Source organism: Podarcis filfolensis (assembly GCF_964270895.1).
Source record: "Podarcis filfolensis genome assembly, chromosome: 2".
NCBI classification, from domain to species: Eukaryota; Metazoa; Chordata; class Lepidosauria; order Squamata; family Lacertidae; genus Podarcis; species Podarcis filfolensis.
Window position 1 is genome coordinate 93,971,617 of NC_139605.1, and position 18,849 is coordinate 93,990,465.

At 43.0% G+C, this 18,849-nt stretch overlaps 2 protein-coding genes across 2 annotated transcripts in view; one reads left to right on the forward strand and one right to left on the reverse strand.

The window, feature by feature from the left end:
- LOC310755510 (autocrine proliferation repressor protein A-like) overlaps positions 1 to 14,849 on the forward strand; it is a 101,321-nt gene extending 86,472 nt beyond the window's left edge. The window contains exon 13 of the mRNA XM_083598421.1: positions 14,823 to 14,849. Coding sequence (XP_083454547.1) covers positions 14,823 to 14,834 — 12 coding nt within the window. The 3' untranslated portion in view covers positions 14,835 to 14,849. The remainder of the gene's footprint in view (positions 1 to 14,822) is intronic.
- LOC310755509 (autocrine proliferation repressor protein A-like) lies at positions 1,288 to 16,580 on the reverse strand. The gene is made up of 13 exons (XM_083598419.1): positions 16,034 to 16,580; positions 14,521 to 14,695; positions 13,064 to 13,112; positions 12,165 to 12,287; positions 10,871 to 10,969; positions 10,636 to 10,725; positions 9,029 to 9,158; positions 7,918 to 8,038; positions 6,524 to 6,659; positions 4,781 to 4,869; positions 4,356 to 4,434; positions 3,155 to 3,220; positions 1,288 to 2,276 (listed from the first exon to the last, which is right to left on the reverse strand). The coding sequence occupies exons 1-13, from the start codon at positions 16,275 to 16,277 to the stop codon at positions 2,157 to 2,159; spliced, it is 1,521 nt and encodes a 506-aa protein (XP_083454545.1). The 5' UTR covers positions 16,278 to 16,580; the 3' UTR covers positions 1,288 to 2,156.
- Positions 16,581 to 18,849: the final 2,269 nt, after the last annotated feature.

Sequence of the window (18,849 nt, forward strand, 5' to 3'; positions counted from 1 at the left end):
TTTGTGACCTTGGAGTCAAAGTGGCAGGGGAGCTTAATACAGTGGGGCTGGGCAGCTCCTGTGAAGCTGTTTCAGCTTCTGTCCTTCCTCCTCTCCTTCAGATCTCGGGACTGAAGTGTTTCCCTCTGCCCCCTGTCCTGCCCTTGAAGGGCTTGCTGACTCTGGCTCTTCTCTTGCACTCAAGCCTGTTGCTTCCCCCCCACCCGACCAGTTTTCTGAGTCCCACCACTCTTATCCTGGCTCTGAGCCTTCCTCCTCCGCTGCCTTCCCAGGGGGTTCCTTGGATGGAGTCTCCCAGCACTCCTTTTCAGCCAGCCAGTTCCTGACACAATTCAACTCTTTTACAGATTTATTATATATTATATTATGCATATATTGGGGGGTGTAAGATGAGCATCTAATGTGTTTAATAGCTAATCATTGTGTACATTCACTAGGCATCATGGAGAATGTGCACATAAACTGACTATGCACATTCCTGGTCAATATACGGAATCTCCAACAGGCCTTTGGGCATGTACATCTCAACTGACATCTCCAGTCAGTATGCATAGCCTCCAAAAACATAACCTTGTTTCCTAAGTCTAGTGCAATTTGCACCCCTGGTCTGCTGTTTAATATCACCTGGGCCACAACCTGATGTGGAAAGAAGGGATGTGGTTCCAGATCAAGATTAACTTGTTTTCTGTAGTCCATCTTCCTATCCCCAACTCTCAGTCAGTCAGCTGAGTAGCACAGAGGTGACTGTAGGGAGAGGAGACCTTAACATTTCCTTCGCAAATCCTGATGAAAATCCCTACCCCCACCCCCTCAGCAATTAACCTTAGGAAAAAACTAGATGTCAGTCAACATTGGGATTGGAGGAGAAGGAAGAATTAACCAGCTGAGGAAGGGAAAAGAGGTCTGGGACAGAAAGGGTGTTAATTCTGCTCCAACCCATTGCTTGGGCAATCAGTGGGAGAGTGCATGTTGTGGGATGGTGACCTGGATGGCAAATGTTAATCCTGATTGTTTGGGCTAGCAATTACCGGTACTTATGCACAAGAAAAGAAAAGTGTTTGCTTTTGCCAACGTTCTCCTGGGTTCCTGGAACACAAAGTAACTTTCACCCATTTGGGAATCTCATATTGAAGCAGGGCAATTACATGAATTTCTCCTTTGTAATAGACATATACCTTCAAAACACAAGGACATGTCACCCAATGCATGAATGCCGGAAACAAGGTATATTTGGTAATAGAGAAAAATATCAAGACACGGTTAGGCAATGAAAACCTCTGCAGATGGTACAATGGCATATTCATTTTATTATTACACCCCATTTTGCAGAGAGGAACCTAAAGGTAACAGATAATAGCTAGCCAAGAAAGCAACTAAGTTGGCCTGTGCCTTGTGCAGAATTTGAACTTAATCACTTTACATGACAGTTGTAATTAATTACTTAGATTAGAGAATGTTAATCCCATTATGAGGTTAAACTGTCTTGAAAGTAAGATAAGGAATTGTACAGTGGTACCTCGGGTTTAGTCCTTAATTTGTTCTGGAGGTCTGTTCTTAACCTGAAACTGTTCTTAACCTGAAGCACCACTTTAGCTAATGGGGCCTCCTGCTGCCGCTGCGCCGCCGGAGCACGATTTCTGTTCTCATCCTGAAGCAAAGTTCTTAACCTGAAGCACTATTTTTGGGTTAGCGGAGTCTGTAACCTGAAGTGTATGTAACCCGAGGTACCACTGTACTGTCTGCATAAAATGATCAAAAACTAGTAAAGAGTTTCATTGAAGACTTATAAAACACAGCTATATTCTTTATTATGATCCAGGGCACTGGGAATCAAAAAGGCACACTTTCCTGTGTCATATTTACTTGTTCATCATTCTATATAACCAGCCCCTTCCTCTCATGTCTGATATTCTTCACACATCCACCCTACACATTCCCATTCCCCATTGCCACAGCATCTGGTCCTTGTTTAGGTCTCCTGATCCTGACTGACACCCCTGCACCTACTGCATTTTAGTTTAAGTGGGACCTGTCTGCTTTCTCTGCATGAGGTTCCTTCTCTGTCCACTCGCTTCTCCGCATGGTTTTCCAATGCCTCTTATGTCTTCCCTCATGCCTCCCCTCAGCAACAGGAGCCACATTTTCTCTGCAGGGTTTCACACCAGCGTCCCATAGCATCCTTCTCCCTTGCAGTCTGCACATGGAAAAGTGTCTGGGATGATTTGAACCTCTGAGGTGAAAACATGCTTATCGTTCTCAGGTCCTTTGAAAGTTACCTGGAAAAGAAATTGGAGTTCTGCTCAATATGTTCCTTTGCAGAGAGCTGAATGGAGCAGGATTAGGAGTTTATAGCACAGAGATATCAAAGAAATAATGGATGCATCTTACTGCAGATTTTAGAAGCAGTGCTGAATCGCAGAATACTTCATGCCTATTTATACAGTTGCACAACAGTCTTGGAGAACTTAGTTTCAATTAATATATGTATATTAAAGAGAATGTACATAAAACAGTTAATGTACGTAAAACCCGACATCGTGCACATTCAGCACCCTTCATGGAAAATGTGCAGCCCATGTTTCTATGAAGAAGAAATTGTGTACATTTCTCGGTCAAGATGCATATTCTCTAATAAAGCTTGGGAAACCTGCCTACAGCATCTGAATTCTGTACATTGTTAGCCATTATGCTTCCCAACAGGCTTTGGGGAATTTGCATGTCACACTTGAATGTTGTACATTCTCTGGTCAATATGCATATTCCCCCCATCTGTATGTATACTCTCAAAAAAACATGCATGTTTTCTATCTCTTGTTCAGTGTGTAATCTGTGTGTAATTCCCAACTGCTCTATCGGCTGTCTAATCTTACATGGCACACAAAAAACCCTCCAACTGATCAGCAGGGCAGCAGGAAGTGCGGAAGGGAGTCCAGATAAATATTATTTGTTTCTGCTTGCCATTTCACTTTTCACCGTTCTCACTTGTTTCCCAGTCAGCTGAGCAGCAGCAGGAGGTTGCAGGGAAAGGAACATTTTATACCTCCCCATCCTCTTCCACTATTCCAATGGAAATTGCCTCCCCCTACACTGCTATTAAGCTAAGGAAAAAGCTGTGCAAGAATGAGTCAAATACTCGACTAGAGATTATATTTACCTCAATAAAGAAACCCTTCCATCCCAATAATGGCTTTGACAATTCTGCTTTATAAACACCTGTTCCCTGCAAAGAGATAAGACAGAAGAAGGTGCTGAGAAGCGAACATGTTCATTAGTGTGAATTTGAAGAAGAGTGAGCTGAGGTTCCTGATTTGTGTCTTCCAAGGATAGGGAAGAGGGAGCAGTGGTGGAGGATGACCACAGATAACATAGCCCTTCTTTCCAGGTGACCTTAAACCACCCTATGTGTTATGTATTGAAGTTCTCACCCTGGCCACCAGGAGTATTGTGTATATAGTTTTCACTCAGGTCCACGTCAGTTAATTTAGGTGGGAAACCCTGGGCTGTTGTTGTTGTTATAAAGAACCACTTGGAGAAATCTCTGTGTCGACTGCTATGTCCACCCACAACTTAATACTATGGATTTCCAATGGATGTGATCCCCAGCGTGCTTTGTTACATAGAGCAGGTTCTCACTCCTGCATTAGATAAATCAGCTCTTTCTAGCTAGCCCTTGGGATTATCTCCAGGACACCCCCCCAAAAAACCACACCCTTCACCAGCTGTGCTTTCCTCCCCACTTGGAATGTTTTCCCCTGACTGGAATGTGTCCTTGAATTCTGATAATGCTTCTTGCTTGCTTGGATGGTGGATAGAGAAAGATGTGTGAGTGTGAAGAAACTAGGCTACTGCACAATGGTAGAATTCACATTGATTGCTCTGTTGACTTTTGCCTCTGACCCTGGCCTCCACAAAGTTGTGCAGAAGAGAACGTGGCTTTCGGTCAGAAAGAGGTTCCTCACCCCTACTACGCGTGTAGAGACATACCCCCACCACATTAGGGAGCCCTACTCCCTAGCATGGGTGATTTTACAACTGCAACATAAAGACAATGTTCTTCTGCTAGGTGCAGGGGAATGTTTTGGGTAACTCAGACAGTGAAGGAATCCCATTATATTTATTGGTTTGATTGATTTCTTACAGATTCATTCAATTAATGTCTTACCTTTCCTCCTAAAGGAGCTCAGAGACATTAATTGAATGAATCTGCAAATACCGAACAAATTCAATATCCGCAACAGAAGTCCAGCTTTAAAGGAAGACATTTCTTTCCCAAGAACGGCTTTTGTGTTTGTGTCTTTAGGACGCTTGACATCCTCAGCTTTGTGAAGAAACTAAGGAAATTCTAATCCTCTTACCACTTTATCAACCTTGCAAGGTTTCCAAAACGTAAGACTCAAAAAAGGGAAGGAACACCTTAATACCCTGAAGTCACGCCTGAGAATGAGAAGGGAAAGAAGAGATTTGGCATGAGCACAGAATAAACTGATTTGTGGAGAAAACTACCACCAACAATATATTATTTCTAAATTCACTGATACTGTTTTAAATGTACAGCGCAGATGGGACCTAGTAGTTTGCTGAGATGCTCACTGATAGAAAGCCCTTTCTTTCTTTCTTTCTTTCTTTCTTTCTTTCTTTCTTTCTTTCTTTTCTTTCTTGAAAATTGGTAAGAAAGAAAATTGGTAAGAAAGAAAAACTTCAGGCTTTTTTGTATATGTTGACTTTGTATATTGTTCTATGTATTAATGAATTATATAAAATATTTTGGGAAGAATCCTACCTGGTGGTGAGCCATGTGCAAGCAAAGAAACATTTAGTTTCTGAAGGCTCCTGATCTGTGTAGAGATAGATAATACCTGTGGCATTTGTCTAGAAAGAGAGAGAATAGCACAGAAAAATCAAATCTCCCTCCAGCAATGAGCCATTCCCATTACCCTCTCCAGCAGCTACTGCTTTAACTGGCTGTGTCATGCAACACCCTATGTAAGGTCAACCCATATAAGTTGCCAAATGCATAAAGGAAACTGAGAAGCTTGAATTTTTGCTTGTGCTTTCATGCTAATGGCATATTCACATGACATTTTTAGGTATACGGTGAATTTTTCTTTTTAGCATACAACTAAAAATGTAATGTCGGAATGAGACACATGTGTGCATATGCAGGTATACTCATCAGGGTCAGGAGTAGCTGCAGCTACATGTGATGTGTATACTCCTTGCAAACTAAGAAAAAATAATTGGACACATCACAGAAAAGCACCAATGCTTATCTGTACTATTCTCACCTGGCCAAAAAAAAAATATTACTATATTTTAAATAGAAATACAATATGGTGGTGGGGAAGATTGTGATTAAGTGACCTGCTCAGCCTGCTGTCCAGGTGTTAGGTGTCAGCTGGTGATTCAAGGCCCCCAACTCTCTTTTCTTTGGGTTCTTCTTTATCTTTAAATTGCACTTGAACCAGGCAGATCTTCAAGCAGAGGACTCCAGCAAACAGCATTTTCTAGTCATGCAGATGTAGGACTGCCTTCTCTAAAGTAGAGCACAAGGACCCCCTAGTAATCTTGAGCCATTCTCTCTCTCTCTCCCCTTTCTCCCCATCTTTCTTGTGGGGAGATCTGTGATCAGATTTCTCATATTATTTTTTTAAGATAAATGTAGCCTGGAAGGGGGGCAATTTATAAAAATGCATTGGTGTTAATGGATGTCAGACCAACATTTCCCCCTCACACCATTTCCAATATTAAAAAACAAAGAGAGATCCCATCACAGTTCTCTCTTTGGCCATCGTCCAGGCTGTGTGTAAGGATAAATATCGAAAGATCTACACCCCCTCAGCCTTCCTGAAGGAAGATGAAAACCACAATAAATAATATATTGATACTATTGAAGTAAACTGGTCTAGCAGTCATTTGCTCTGGGAATCTGAGTACACAATCAACTTTCTGAGCCTGTTCTGGATCACTTCAGGACACTTTCTCTGTGACTGAAAGAGGAACTGACACATATATTCTGTAAATAAAAGAACACCCTAGATCTTAGGAGGCCAAGAAGAAATGCGGTAATATTCTGATGTTTATCAGTACACTCAAGGCTAGCCAAGTTTGCCCTCAGAAAATTCTATAATCATAGAATTGTAGATTTTGAAGGGACCATGAGGGTCACCTAGTCCAACCCACTGCAATGCAGGTATCTTTTGCCCATTGTGGGGATTGAATCCAAAACCCTGAGATCAAGAGTCTCATGCTCTACCAACTGAGCTATCCCAGCTTTTGTTTCCATCATTTACTGCTAAACGATAATATTAACCAAGGCCGGTTTGTATATCATCATAACAACTTTCCTGCCTTCAACATTTCTGATAATTTCTTAGGAATCTTGAGTTCGACTGAGTGCGCTTAGTAAAGGCCCACATCAATTAGGGACAACATACATCCATGGCTTGGGGTAAATTAGAAAACAAGCTTCATTGACTGAATTATTTCTGTCATTCGCATGTAAAGCAACATCAGTTTTCCTCACCTCCACCCTTTTCCAAGAAATTTGAGGCATGGTCAAATTCTGCATGGTGCTGAGATAAAAGGCTCTGCACGTCTCTAGGACAGATGGTTTACTCCATGGGAGTAATGTCGCAGCGTGATTAGTGTTCGGGAGGAATCTGCAGTGCAACAGAGAGCTTTTTGCAAAAATACCTTCCTTGCAATAGACTAAGATAAAGGAATGACATGTTTCTTCGAATCACACAAATTTTACTTTCTAGAGTTTTTCCTCCGAAAGAATGCACAGATATAGAGAAATATACAAGGAAAAAACACTGTATCATCATGCAAAGCCTATGTGAATTGTGCAGCAAAGATCAGGAGCTTTGTTCACTGGTATTGTTCAGATTACACAGGTGGGCTCACGCAACAGCTGAAGGATCTGCTGTGAGTTCTCAGCTCATATTACAGTATTGTCTCTCATCTGAGGCTCAAGTCATCTGGTTGCTGCCTTTAACCAGAGGGATGATTGTGTGTCCAGCCCAGAGTCCCCCACTAGACACACCTGACTGCAAAATGGGGGTAAATGAATGGACAAGAAAATCGTCTGGGATGAAAATGGCCACAACTTTATTGATTTCAGATATTGGAAGCCTTGCCATAGGCACTGGACATGTATCCCTCTTAGCACTGCCCCCCGGGGGGGGGGCTGAGGCATGACAGGGTCAATTCAGGGGTGGGTCCAACACAAAACACAGGTTTACACAGGTGGCTTCAAACGCTGAGGGAAGCTCTATGGCCCACTAGTCCTATGCAACTGGCACTTTGGACAGAGACTTCCCTCCAGACCCCTCTAACAGGGTACTCTGTTATCGCTGCTGCAGGGAGCAGGGGGTGGTTGAGTCACCGCTTCACACACACACACCCCACCGATTGGATGAAAGACTATAGGATTCCGCCCAAGGCCTAAACTGGCAAAGTTATGACTAGGGCTATGGGGAAGGTGAAACATGCAGTGCAGGGGAAATTATTTCCTGGGCTCGAAAACGGCGACCGTCCACAGACCACAGCAAAGCCCTCCTAGCTGGAAAAGAAATGGTTAATTCAGCAAGCAACTATAAAGGGAGGGAATGTGTGGGTGTGACAGGAGCGCAGGGTCAGCCAGGCTAGCTTTCTGGTGGGCGCACCTGAGTGAAGCCTGCCTCATCCAGGTGCGCCTGCCTAGGCCATGCCTCCCAGGCCGCCATTGATTGGCTCAAATTGAATTGGGGTTTGGCAGGAACCCCATGAGTCTGTCCGATGGCCAAGGGGGACAAGATGGTGCATTGAGGGAGGCACCACATTGGGCCGCAACCACCACTCACCGAGGAGAGACGGTAAGCAGCCATTCTTGTCTCATAAAGGACAGTCTGGTAATTTTTTGCAGCAGGAACTCACCGGATGTATTTCTTTCCGGCTAGCTGATCAAAGAAATAGTAACTGTCATCAGGCAGGTTGACTTCATCTCCTGTTGCACCAATTGAGCACCAGGTCTTATTTTGGTATCGCTCATTATATGCTGAGGATGGGAAAATTAAATGATATTGTAATGGGAAACACATGCAGTTCTCAAGTTGCTACCACTTAATTTCATCATCAAAGGCTGGTAAGATTGGATAAGAGCAATGGAAAACAAGAGACATTCATTGAGCAGGTTGGAAAATATAATTGAAAAATATGTAAAACAGCCTTATTGTGGCAAACTAAGACCAAAAAACAAAGCCTAGTTAGCAAATGTTGGTGATGCAATGTTGAAAAGGGAGCATTCCTTTGCATTAAAAAAAGTTTGGTAGTAGGTTCTCCAGGTCATCAAGAAAGCGATATGAGGTGCCTCTGGATGCTTGAAGAATTCAGTCTATGCAAAATCCTGATTTGCACCTCTCACACTGGAACCTTTAAATATATTTATTAGGATAATTTATCACCCCCGCTTCTGCTGCAATAACTAGGGCTGGGAACATTTTTCTGCACAAGACAGAGGACAGGTACTCTCCTTTTCCTACTCATATTGAAATACTGTCCCTCAAAGAGGCCAAACTTAGATTCACAAAACGTTTAGGGGTATGCATACCCCTGCGTCCCACCCCAAAAGTACTGGTCTTAAGCCAAGATTCCACAGCTTGCTGCAATGGCCTCAGATGCAGAAGGGCCTAGTTTCAGAGTTTTTAAAAAGGGAAGTAGAAAAGGGGCGAGGACTTTGTTTAATTGATTCATTCCTCATCCCTCTATATGACAACATACTTTTCAGTGTTCTTCCTCCCCAAGTATTTCATTGTTTTCTCTTATTTGTACATGAAACAGCAATCACGATTCAACAACCCCCTAATCCTCACTCCACAGAAGCACCAAATGGCCCTTTAATTAAATGGACTTCATGCTCTTCAATGTTTCTTACATGCATTATAGTGCCACCAAAATTCCCCAGGGCTGCCTTTTCCCACTTATTCAACCATTTCCTCTGCTACCATCTCATTCACCAGAGAAATATGAGATGGTAAGAACTGCTCACCAAATGGATCAATGTGTGAATTTAATTTCTGGAACCGTGTAGTGTCCAACTGCCGAGTTATATTCAGGTGATAGTAATCATTCCGTGTACATGACCAGCCACAGTACGCTCGGTATTGATGATGCCAGTTCTGTACCAAAGTAGACAGAAGTGAATTCTATGTGCACATCAAATAAGAACATTCTATTCTACATCAGTAGACTGTCCCTATTTTCTGAGGAATGTTGGAGGGCACTGTCATATGTTAAGATCCCGAAGTTCTACAGAATGGAGGACCATCAAATGCTACAACTGTAACATTAATTCAAATCTTTAGCACGGTTAAGCTCAGAGACATATATAGGGTCATTTGCACCCTTGGCTAGGAGCTGTACTGGTGCCCCCCCCCCAAATATGAGAAACAGGCGAGGTTGCCTGCCCCCTATGTACACCTTTGGCTAAGCTGATAAACACAAAACAAGGATAAGTTATCTCCTTCATACTGTAGTGCCCACAGTTGGTGCCTTTGTATAATGGCTTTTTTGGTTATTTACTTGTGTTGTGTTGACAAATACTTCCTGCCATTCCCTTGGTGGGCCAAAATATATGTCTTATTCAGAAGCTTTACTGTACATATGTTATTCTAAAGTACAAATTTGTACCTAATCATCTATTGTTCATCCTGCTCACATCTGTCTACACTGTGTGTCTGCCATATTTTTTGCTTGAGCTTAATATTTTTGGATTACATACATACATACATACATACATGTATTATTTTATTTGTATGCTACTTTTCCACAGTTCAAACCATGCTCAAGGTGCCTTACAGCATGAAAAAAATGCATAACTACAGTATAACAAAAGTAGTTCTAAACAATAAGTGAAACATTCAAAATACAATTTCTATTACTCCATGAAATCATCCAGTTCACCTTGCATAATTGCCAGGATTTGGGGAAGAGAAATATGCTTGCAAAGCTTTGTCCCTCCCCAGCCCCATAACCCAACAGCTGAGTTAATAAACCAACATTTGGGGCCAGGTTATTTGAAAGACTCTACTCCCCCATGAGTCTGCCCCCCTTACAATCATTGGATGGCTTGCTCACTCTCCCTTGCCTTCAAAAGCATGTTTGATTAGGACACAGGACAGGGTCTTTGCAGCAGTGGTGCTGAGGCTGTGAAGTGCTCTTCCTCAGAAGTTTCATTGGCTCTCACACTTGTAGCCTTCCTGCAAATGGTCAATGTATTCTTATTTATCCTGAGTACTGTACTATGAATGAACTGTGACGAAGACCAGGAGTGCCAGCTCAGGGGGCAGAGCTGTTTTGGGCCTCCTCAATGTTAAGGGGGTGGAGGAGGCCAAGCGCAAGAGAGGATCCATCAACCACTGAAGCCAAGCCATTGCATTACATTGTGCACATGACATCACAAGTGTGTGTTGCATGTGCAACGTTATACACACACACACACACACACACACACACACACACACAATATTGGGGCCCCTCAATCTTTGGCGTAAGCTGGCACCTCTGAAAAAGACTCATACACAGCCTACACACAGTTAGTGCACCATCCTATGAACAGCCTTCTCTTTATTTGCTGTAAAGAAAGTGGATACTCACCTGAATGAAATTCAACTGATCATAGACAATTGGAAGAAATGACACAACTCTCTTCTTCAAAGCTGCTGTGACCCAGGTGGTCCAGCCGCGCTGCAATAAAGTGACAAAACATAAAGATGGAGAGGTATGCAGTTCCTACTTTAGAGACTGAACATGGCATATACAGATGAAATGGGGGTGAGCATGCATAGGGTTAGTATTGGGGTACAGGAAAAGACCTGCTGTTCATACCTACCTTGGAAACACCAGTCAATGTGAACTTTTTGATCTTCACCGTTCCACCGGATTCTTTCAGCATTAAATCTGTTACAGTGTCCATGCCACGCACAGCTGCCTGCACACAAGAGAAGAGGATTATAGTTTCTGGAGTTCAAAGAAGATGGTTGGGTTGGGTTCAGCTATATCCCTCTATTAAAGGTAAAGGGACCCCTGAACATTAGGTCCAGTTGCGGACAACTCTGGGGTTGTGGCGCTCATCTCGCTTTACTGGCCGAGGGAGCCAGTGTACAGCTTCTGGGTCATGTGGCCAGCATGACTAAGCTGCTTCTGGAGAACCAGAGCAGCACACGGAAACGCCGTTTACCATCCCGCCGGAGTGGTACCTATTTATCTACTTGCACTTCGTGCTTTCAAACTGCTAGGTTGGCAGGAGCAGGGACCAAGCAACGGGAGCTCACCCTGTCGCGGGGATTTGAACTGCCAACCTTCTGATCGGCAAGCCCTAGGCTCTGTGGTTTAACCCACAGTGCCACCAATGTCCCTATCCGTCTATTAGTATGACAGAATTAAAGTGCCCTCAAAAGGTGTCAGGTCTTCATGCCTTTAATGTTTTTTATTATTATGTACTAAATTGGTTAGTTGCTTTATCTTGCCCAGGGCAACCCTGATCAACTTACAAACCAACCAACAGACAATAAACCCCACATAATTACCTTAAAGGCAAGAGGAAAGAAAAATAAATTAAGAACATCCCACCGACTTCTAAAAAGTCCCAAATAGTTAAAGGTCAAAGGCCTGGTTATAGAGGAAAGCTTTTGCCTGGCACTTAAATATATGTAGTGAAAGCCCCAGGGTAGTCTAACTGAGGAGAGAATTCCACAAACAGGGAGCAACTACAATAAAGACCCGTTCTCGTTCACATGGAGGGAACACATAAAGAATGGCCTCAGTTGATGAACGCAGAGTCTGGGGCGGTTTATATGGGGCATGAATGTGGTGGCAGCAGTGCATCTGTAGCAGAGGAGGCAGGGTGCACCTGCAGAGGAGAAGGCGCAGCCACATAGGAGGAGGCAACAAGTCATGTACTCTTTGCATCCAGATCTGTTGCCTGAGGCCGCCACCTCACCTTGCCTCCTTCTAGGTTCTGTCATTTGCAAGCAGATTAAAAATAAATAAAAAATGAGGCATATGTGCTTTGCAAATGTTACAGCAGCTCTGCCAGCATTCAGGGGATTCTGGAAACAATAAAGAATATTTCCCAGAGTGATGGCAGCATGTGCTTGCCAGCCAGTACAGAAAGCCAGAGTTACCTTGACCATTGGAAACTGAATCAGCACGTGTGGCGGCTCACTCTCGTCGTTCATGAACTTCCACCATGAACAAGCAACTGCAGCATTTTCAGAGCTCTTCTTACATCTTTTTATAGGGATTTTCTAGAAGAAAAATAGATGAAAGATAGATTAGGTTTGTTTTGTTTCGTTTTTTAGTTTTTATTTATGAATTTATAAAACTACAAAATTTATAAATTTATAAAACTACAAAATACAGAACTGAAGGATAAGAAAAGGGAAAGGGGAAAATAGATCCATTACATCAATGGATAATTCTATTCCATTGACTTCCAGTCCATCTCCGGAGCCCTCCCTGGGAGGCTCTTGGGCAGGTGGCTCCCAACTCACCTCCTCATCCAATCAGGCTCTGACATCCACAGGCCAGGATTGTTCTTAGTGATAAGGAGTGATAAGAACAGTTGCCCCGTGTATAACCCACTGGGAATGCAGTAGGAGTCCATGGCTCCAGTAAGTATCTGGAGAGCAGGCTCCTGCTGCTTTCACCTTCTCTAAGGAGGTGAGCACCACATGACTTGGCTCCCACATTTTAATTCTAGTATTTTGAACCACTTCTATGAAAGAGATGGTTAATTCTTCACAGATTATGTAATGTAATTTGCTTATGAAGAAAGGTTATTGGACACACTGAAGATTTCTGCTGGATTTTGCTCTGAGAAAGTAAACACTTCCCTCATTAGAGTGAAATTGGGGGAAGAAAATATGTAGTGGAAGTTTCCAGTGGGAAAATATGACAGCCAAGAACTCCCCCCCCCCCCCGTTTCCCCAGTTCCACTCACCCAACTGACTCCCAACTCCTACATGAATGTGAAAGTGAGTGTGGGAAGTTCCCATCATGGCAAAGATCCTAGAAGACTTACCTTGTAGGTGATTGGGTAGTTGGGAATCTGCCCCAAAAGCGCTGCACAGCTTCAGAGACAAAACAAATATTAGCCATCAGCAGTAAATGTCCTCTGCGATCTACAGGCAATGATGCCAAAGAGACCAGAGTCAACAGCTCTGGGCAGCTTTGGAGCAATAATAAGATCAATCAGAAAATCAAGACAAAGAGAGAATTCAAGCAATATAACCTTTTATATATATTTATTGGGAGGCTGGAAGGAAGATGAACTAAGATGTGACTCTGGAGCATAGAGAAACTGTCTTGAAAACAGTGAGTTGCATTAGATTGCCTTCAGGCCATTTTTGTTTCTGGCTGCATTATTAGTTAGAACTCAGTATTTTCTCCTCCAATAACACTCACAGGTTGCAAACATAAAACACCACTGGTGTATGTGAGATAAGCAGTCTCATATAACCAACATGCTCAAGTCTAATTAATGCATGAAGGGGTTAAAACCACAGAGCAAGCTGCCCTTCCAGGCTTAGCTATGCCAACTTCCCCTCACCTTGGGAGGAACCCAGAAATCAAGCTTTCTTCTCCTGCAGTCTTCCTGAGCTCAGTGTGAGGTTTTAAGAGGTTTGAGCTGGTTGCCCCAGCTAAGAATACATGGTTCTCAGCAGCCACTCTTGGGTTCCTATACCAATGATTTAGGAACTTTCACCACTATATAAGTAAGCATAGTTTTACTGCCTGTGCAACTTTTCTGAAGCACGTGAACTCCTCCTCCGCCCAATCCCCATGCTGATGTTATTCCTTATATGGTATATTTTGGAACAAGTCTTGGCCTGCCAGGGGGTCCAAGTTGGCTTGTGAGGCCATTTCCCCTATGGGGAATGCACTGCTGAAGCAGACCCCTGAAGTCAGCAGAATTCAACACTGCTCATCCAATGGTCAGGATAAGGTTCAATGTTTCTGGGTGCTATTTCACAGGGAACACACTGGCAAAGCAGATCCTGCTGCCCCCTCCCCCACTCTTGGATGGGACACACAGCTAGACATTTAATTTACCTTTCACTACATGCTTGTTGTTTTATGTCTGGATTGCCAGGGCAGTGGTTTAGAATGAAATTGTTTAGGTGAGACTTCCTGGCTATGTGTCTCTTTTGATATCCAGTCAGTGATAAATCTTACATAAAAAAACTTAGCAGCCCGTAATCATTTGAGCTGCCTCATACAAATCTTGCCTTACTTCAAACAAGTCCCAAATCCTTCCAGGTATTCCACTTCAGCTTGAGGATTGTCCAAATATGATGTGCAACCCTAATTCCAACCCTCATTCCCCAACAGGAAAAGTATTTTCTGCAGGGCCTCCCTCCATCAAGTATGTCTACCTCACAGTTCTCTATCTTTGCAGGGCTGCTAATCCCCTTAGCAGTTTTAACAGAGCAGAGCTGATGCCATATTCATTGCTCAGAGATCCCACCAATTACTTACGACCCAGTGGATTTTGCTAGATTGATGATATCACCAACCCTAAAATCTATGATAGTATTAGATGCATCATTTCTTCCATTCCCAATGATTAGCAAACACGAGTCCTTCAGTTTTTGTTCATTTGACATAGCAATGAACAGCTCATGCCACCAAACTGGCCTATCCACTTCAGACTCTGAAAAGAGATACACAGAATTTATTCATCAGGGCATTTGTCTTCCACTCTTCCTTCAAAATACATTCGAAATATATATATATATACATATTTTCTGTGTCAGACCAACACAGCTACCTACCTGAAGGTAAGAAGGTAAAGGTAAAGGGACCCCTGACCATTAGGTCCAGTCGTGACCGACTCTGGGGTTGTGGCACTCATCTCGCTTTATTGGCCAAGGGAGCCAGCGTACAGCTTCTGGGTCATGTGGCCAGCATGACTAAGCACTTCTGGCGAACCAGAGCAGCACACGGAAACACCATTTACCTTCCCGCCAGAGCGGTACCTATTTATCTACTTGCACTTTGACGTGCTTTTGAACTGCTAGGTTGGCAGGAGCTGGGACCCAGCAACGGGAGCTCACCCCATTGCGGGGATTCAAACCGCTGACCTTCTGATCGGCAAGTCCTAGGCTCTGTGGTTTAACCCACAGCACCACCCACGTCCCTTAAGGGTAAGAAAGAGTCGGCATTTAGGAAGTGAAAGGAAGGGCACTGCACTCTCCTTGACACAGATCAAGTCACTTAGGGCAGTGATGGAGAACTTGTAGCTCTCCAGATGCTGTTGAACTCCACCTCCCACAAGCCCAAACCATTCAGCGGTCAGGGTTGATGAGAATTCAGCAACATCTGCTGGGCCACAGGTTCCCCAACCCTGAATTAAGCCAACATCTTCCCATTCCAGGTGCTGTTAACTTCTGTCAGCACCAGGGGGTGGGGGCAGAAATTCAATTCTGGTGCCATTTAAAGGCAAAACTTTCAAATTCATTCTTTCTGAAACATTATGAGAACCAAAACACAGCCATCCTTTGAAATTTGCACGCATCCAAATGTTGCAGTACAATTATCCAATCAACCATTGTTTTCAAAAAATTGTATTTATTGAGGTAGGGCTTCCATACGTCCGGATTTTCCTAGACATTACTGGAATTTCAAAGGCGGAATTGATATCTGGGGACCTACCATATAAATCCATGTATAAGACAACCCCCATTTTTTTCACCACTATATAACCCCCAATTTTAGGAGGACATCATCTTGTACACAGAAAAATATGGTACTTTGCATTTCTTGCTTTCGGTTTTGGGATTGATTCAGGTTGGAAAGTGGTAGTGGCCTTTCTCTCTTTCATAGCCAGCCACAGGAGACCTGACTAGTACCTACTGCTCTTCATGTTTTCTTACACCCACCCAGCAGCCACTTCTCCAGGTTAGGCTCCCTGCTCTCTCACTCTCTTTCTCCTCAAAGGAAAAGGGCACTGAAGAAATGCCTTCCTCTATATTTCAAAAATACCGCTCACCATTCAGCCACTTCAGGGAGGTCATGTTGAGGGTGTAGAGGGTGACGCCAGGCCTGTCTTCCTTCTTTGTGACAGTGTAGTTGTAGTGAGGATCATCCTGCTTTATGTAGTCATCCAGGGCCGTCTGTGCCCATCCAGAGGGCAGGCAGGCTGCCAGGAGGAGAAGAGAGAGCGCAGCATACATGGTCAAGCAGGTATAGTTGCCTTGAAAGAGGTACCTGCCTTTTGTCCAGCTGGCAGCCATTGTCCCGCTTTAGATCACAGCTGCTCCCAGCAGAAAAGCTCCACAAGGCTTAGTGGTCTCTACCATAGCTTTTATCTAGAGCTGTTCTCTCTATGAATGCCACAACGAGTTTTTCCAGTACTTACACAAGTTGCATAGCAGGGAGAGGCCAGGATGGCATTTATGCAGACTGATTCCAGTTTTGCAGAGGAGGAAATGTGCAAGTTATTCTACATTGGTTTCCAGTCACAACGCACCTTCCCACTCATCATTTCAAGGGTAAAGCCAAGCTGGAGCCAGTGTGTGCTCTGCCCCACTTGCACCATGGGGAAAGTGGGTTGCAAAATTGTAGCACGCTATCTCCAGATTACACAATTCAAACCTGGCTTTTAAGACGGAGAGGGAAATGTTTTGCAATGATACTTGACAGCAAGTACTTCCCACCCCCTGAAGTTGTGGTACTCCAGTCTCCTTTTACTTTGCCTGTTCAGCATTCTTCAAGACCCGTATCATATGGGGGGAAGGGAATCCCCATTAACTACTATGGCCGTAAGAACATAAGGAGAGTCCTGCTGAATGAGACCAAAGATCTATCAAGTCCAGCATCCTGCCCTATGACTAGAAGCCATTGACATCCTGATCTTCCATGACTTGACAAATTCCCTTTGAAACATATAAATTAAAAATTAAAAATATATAAATTAAAGCATATAAATTATGGGTGGCTCCACACCACCCATAATTTATATACATCTCTCATGTCTCCTAGCTTTTTTGTACCTTTTCCAGCTCTGCAATATTGTGTTTGAAGTGTAGTCAGTGACCAACAGGTACATTGTACCTTCTAGATTTGTACAGAATTATGATCAATTTCAGGTTTGATCCCTTCCCTAACGATTCCTAGAATGGAAATCACCTTTTTTAACAGCTGCAGCATATTTTCTCAACATTTTCAGCAAGTTGTCCACCACAGAATTGCAGACTTGTAGAGCTGCATGGGACTACGAGGATAATTTAGTCCACCCTCAGCAATGCAGGAAACATTCACCCAACGTGGGGCTTGAGCTCATCGTCCTGAGATTAAGAGTCTCATGCTCTACCCACTGAACATCAAGATCCCTTTCCTGATCACTCAGTGCTAGTCCCAACAGTGTTTATGTTAAGAGAAATTTAAGTTGAGCATAACACCTGGACATTGTAATAATTTTTTTATTAGTTTTCAATTACAGTCCAATAATAGCCTCATTATAACAATACCAATTTATAATTCAGTTATTAATAACAATAATTCAAATACCAAATTATATAATTTAGATGAAGTTGCCTCCCACATGCTAGATTTTATGGTTTGATTATTTTCTTTATTTCTGCATTCCAAAATCTTATTAATTTCAATTACATTCCAGTCATAATAATAATCTCTTATATAACAACTGAAGTATTAATAACTTCTATTCATGTTGACACATTAAATGATTTATAAAACTACAAGTGAGGAACTCAAACTATATTCTTGTTCTTCCTGTGTGTGGCAATTGTTCTGTCCATGGAGTTTCTTCCTGCCCTTGTAAGATGTTATGTCTTTCTTTCCTGTGGTTGTTGCTGTTGTCCATCATGCCTTGGGCAGAGCTGATATCCCATTGTTCCAAAATTTCTTCATTGCTCCATCCCACGCTTTGTTGTTTGCAGCTTTAACAATGGTTGCAAAAGTCACTCTGTCCCAGTAAATAACCTGTTGTCACCATTTCCCATCTCAGCCTGGGAAGAACCATCTGTCGAACTGCAGATGACTCAATAAAGAACCTTATCAGTTCCTTGGCAGGTATATGAGCAATTATGCTTCCAATTAAATTAAATTCAAAGTCCTCTTAGCGCTATTCAGTTCACTTCGTAAATAATAAAGGATGAGGAAGAGTCAGCTATAGTTCATATAAGAAAATAGCAACTAAAATATAAGCTAAATGCTATTAGGTTTATACACACACTCCCCTCCCTGCCCTGAACTCAGAACCTTTCACTCATTAAAATACACATACATATCCATCACACAGGAGGACCCTGATCACACAGGAGGACCCTGAAATACTTACAACAGAGATATATTTAAACTTATTAGTTATTAAATTAGTTATTAAGTTAAACCCGTGACCCGTTCTTCTAACAAGTGACATTCAAGGCCAACAATCACACAATTATAACAAAATGCAACCCCTTCTATGTCATTGGGCTTATTCAGTAATGTAAACCAGGTCAACTGCCTCCCAGAATCAAATAGCGGCTTGGAAGACACACGTCCTGGTTTTTCGCCTTGACATGTTAGAGGGTATGCAGATATTGTTTTGCAATGCAATATCAAGGCAGACTTGAGAAAAATATTGTTCTTCATCCCTTTCTGGGGGTTCTAAGTAGAAACTGAAGGAGAGGGGAGAAGTGGCACCAGGAGACAACTCAGTTGCAGCAGGGGGCGGAATACCTGCTTAAGGCATAGAAAGGGCTGGAGCTCCCCATCCCCCATGCAACAGTCTTTGCCCAAATAAAACATCCATCTACAATCTTATACACACCTGTGGAGAGTTACTACTCCTAATTATAG

What these genes read in the sequence shown, in the direction of transcription:
- LOC310755509 (XM_083598419.1), bottom strand. Translation starts at nt 16,277, where the DNA reads ATGGCTGCCAGCTGGACAAAAGGCAGGTACCTCTTTCAAGGCAACTAT. An exon ending in CTAGCAAAATCCACTGGGTC is followed by an intron (nt 13,113 to 14,520) that starts GTAAGTAATTGG and finishes TTGTCTCTGAAG; the next exon opens with CTGTGCAGCGCTTTTGGGGC. An exon ending in ATCAGTTGAATTTCATTCAG is followed by an intron (nt 9,159 to 10,635) that starts GTGAGTATCCAC and finishes ACTTTGGTACAG; the next exon opens with AACTGGCATCATCAATACCG.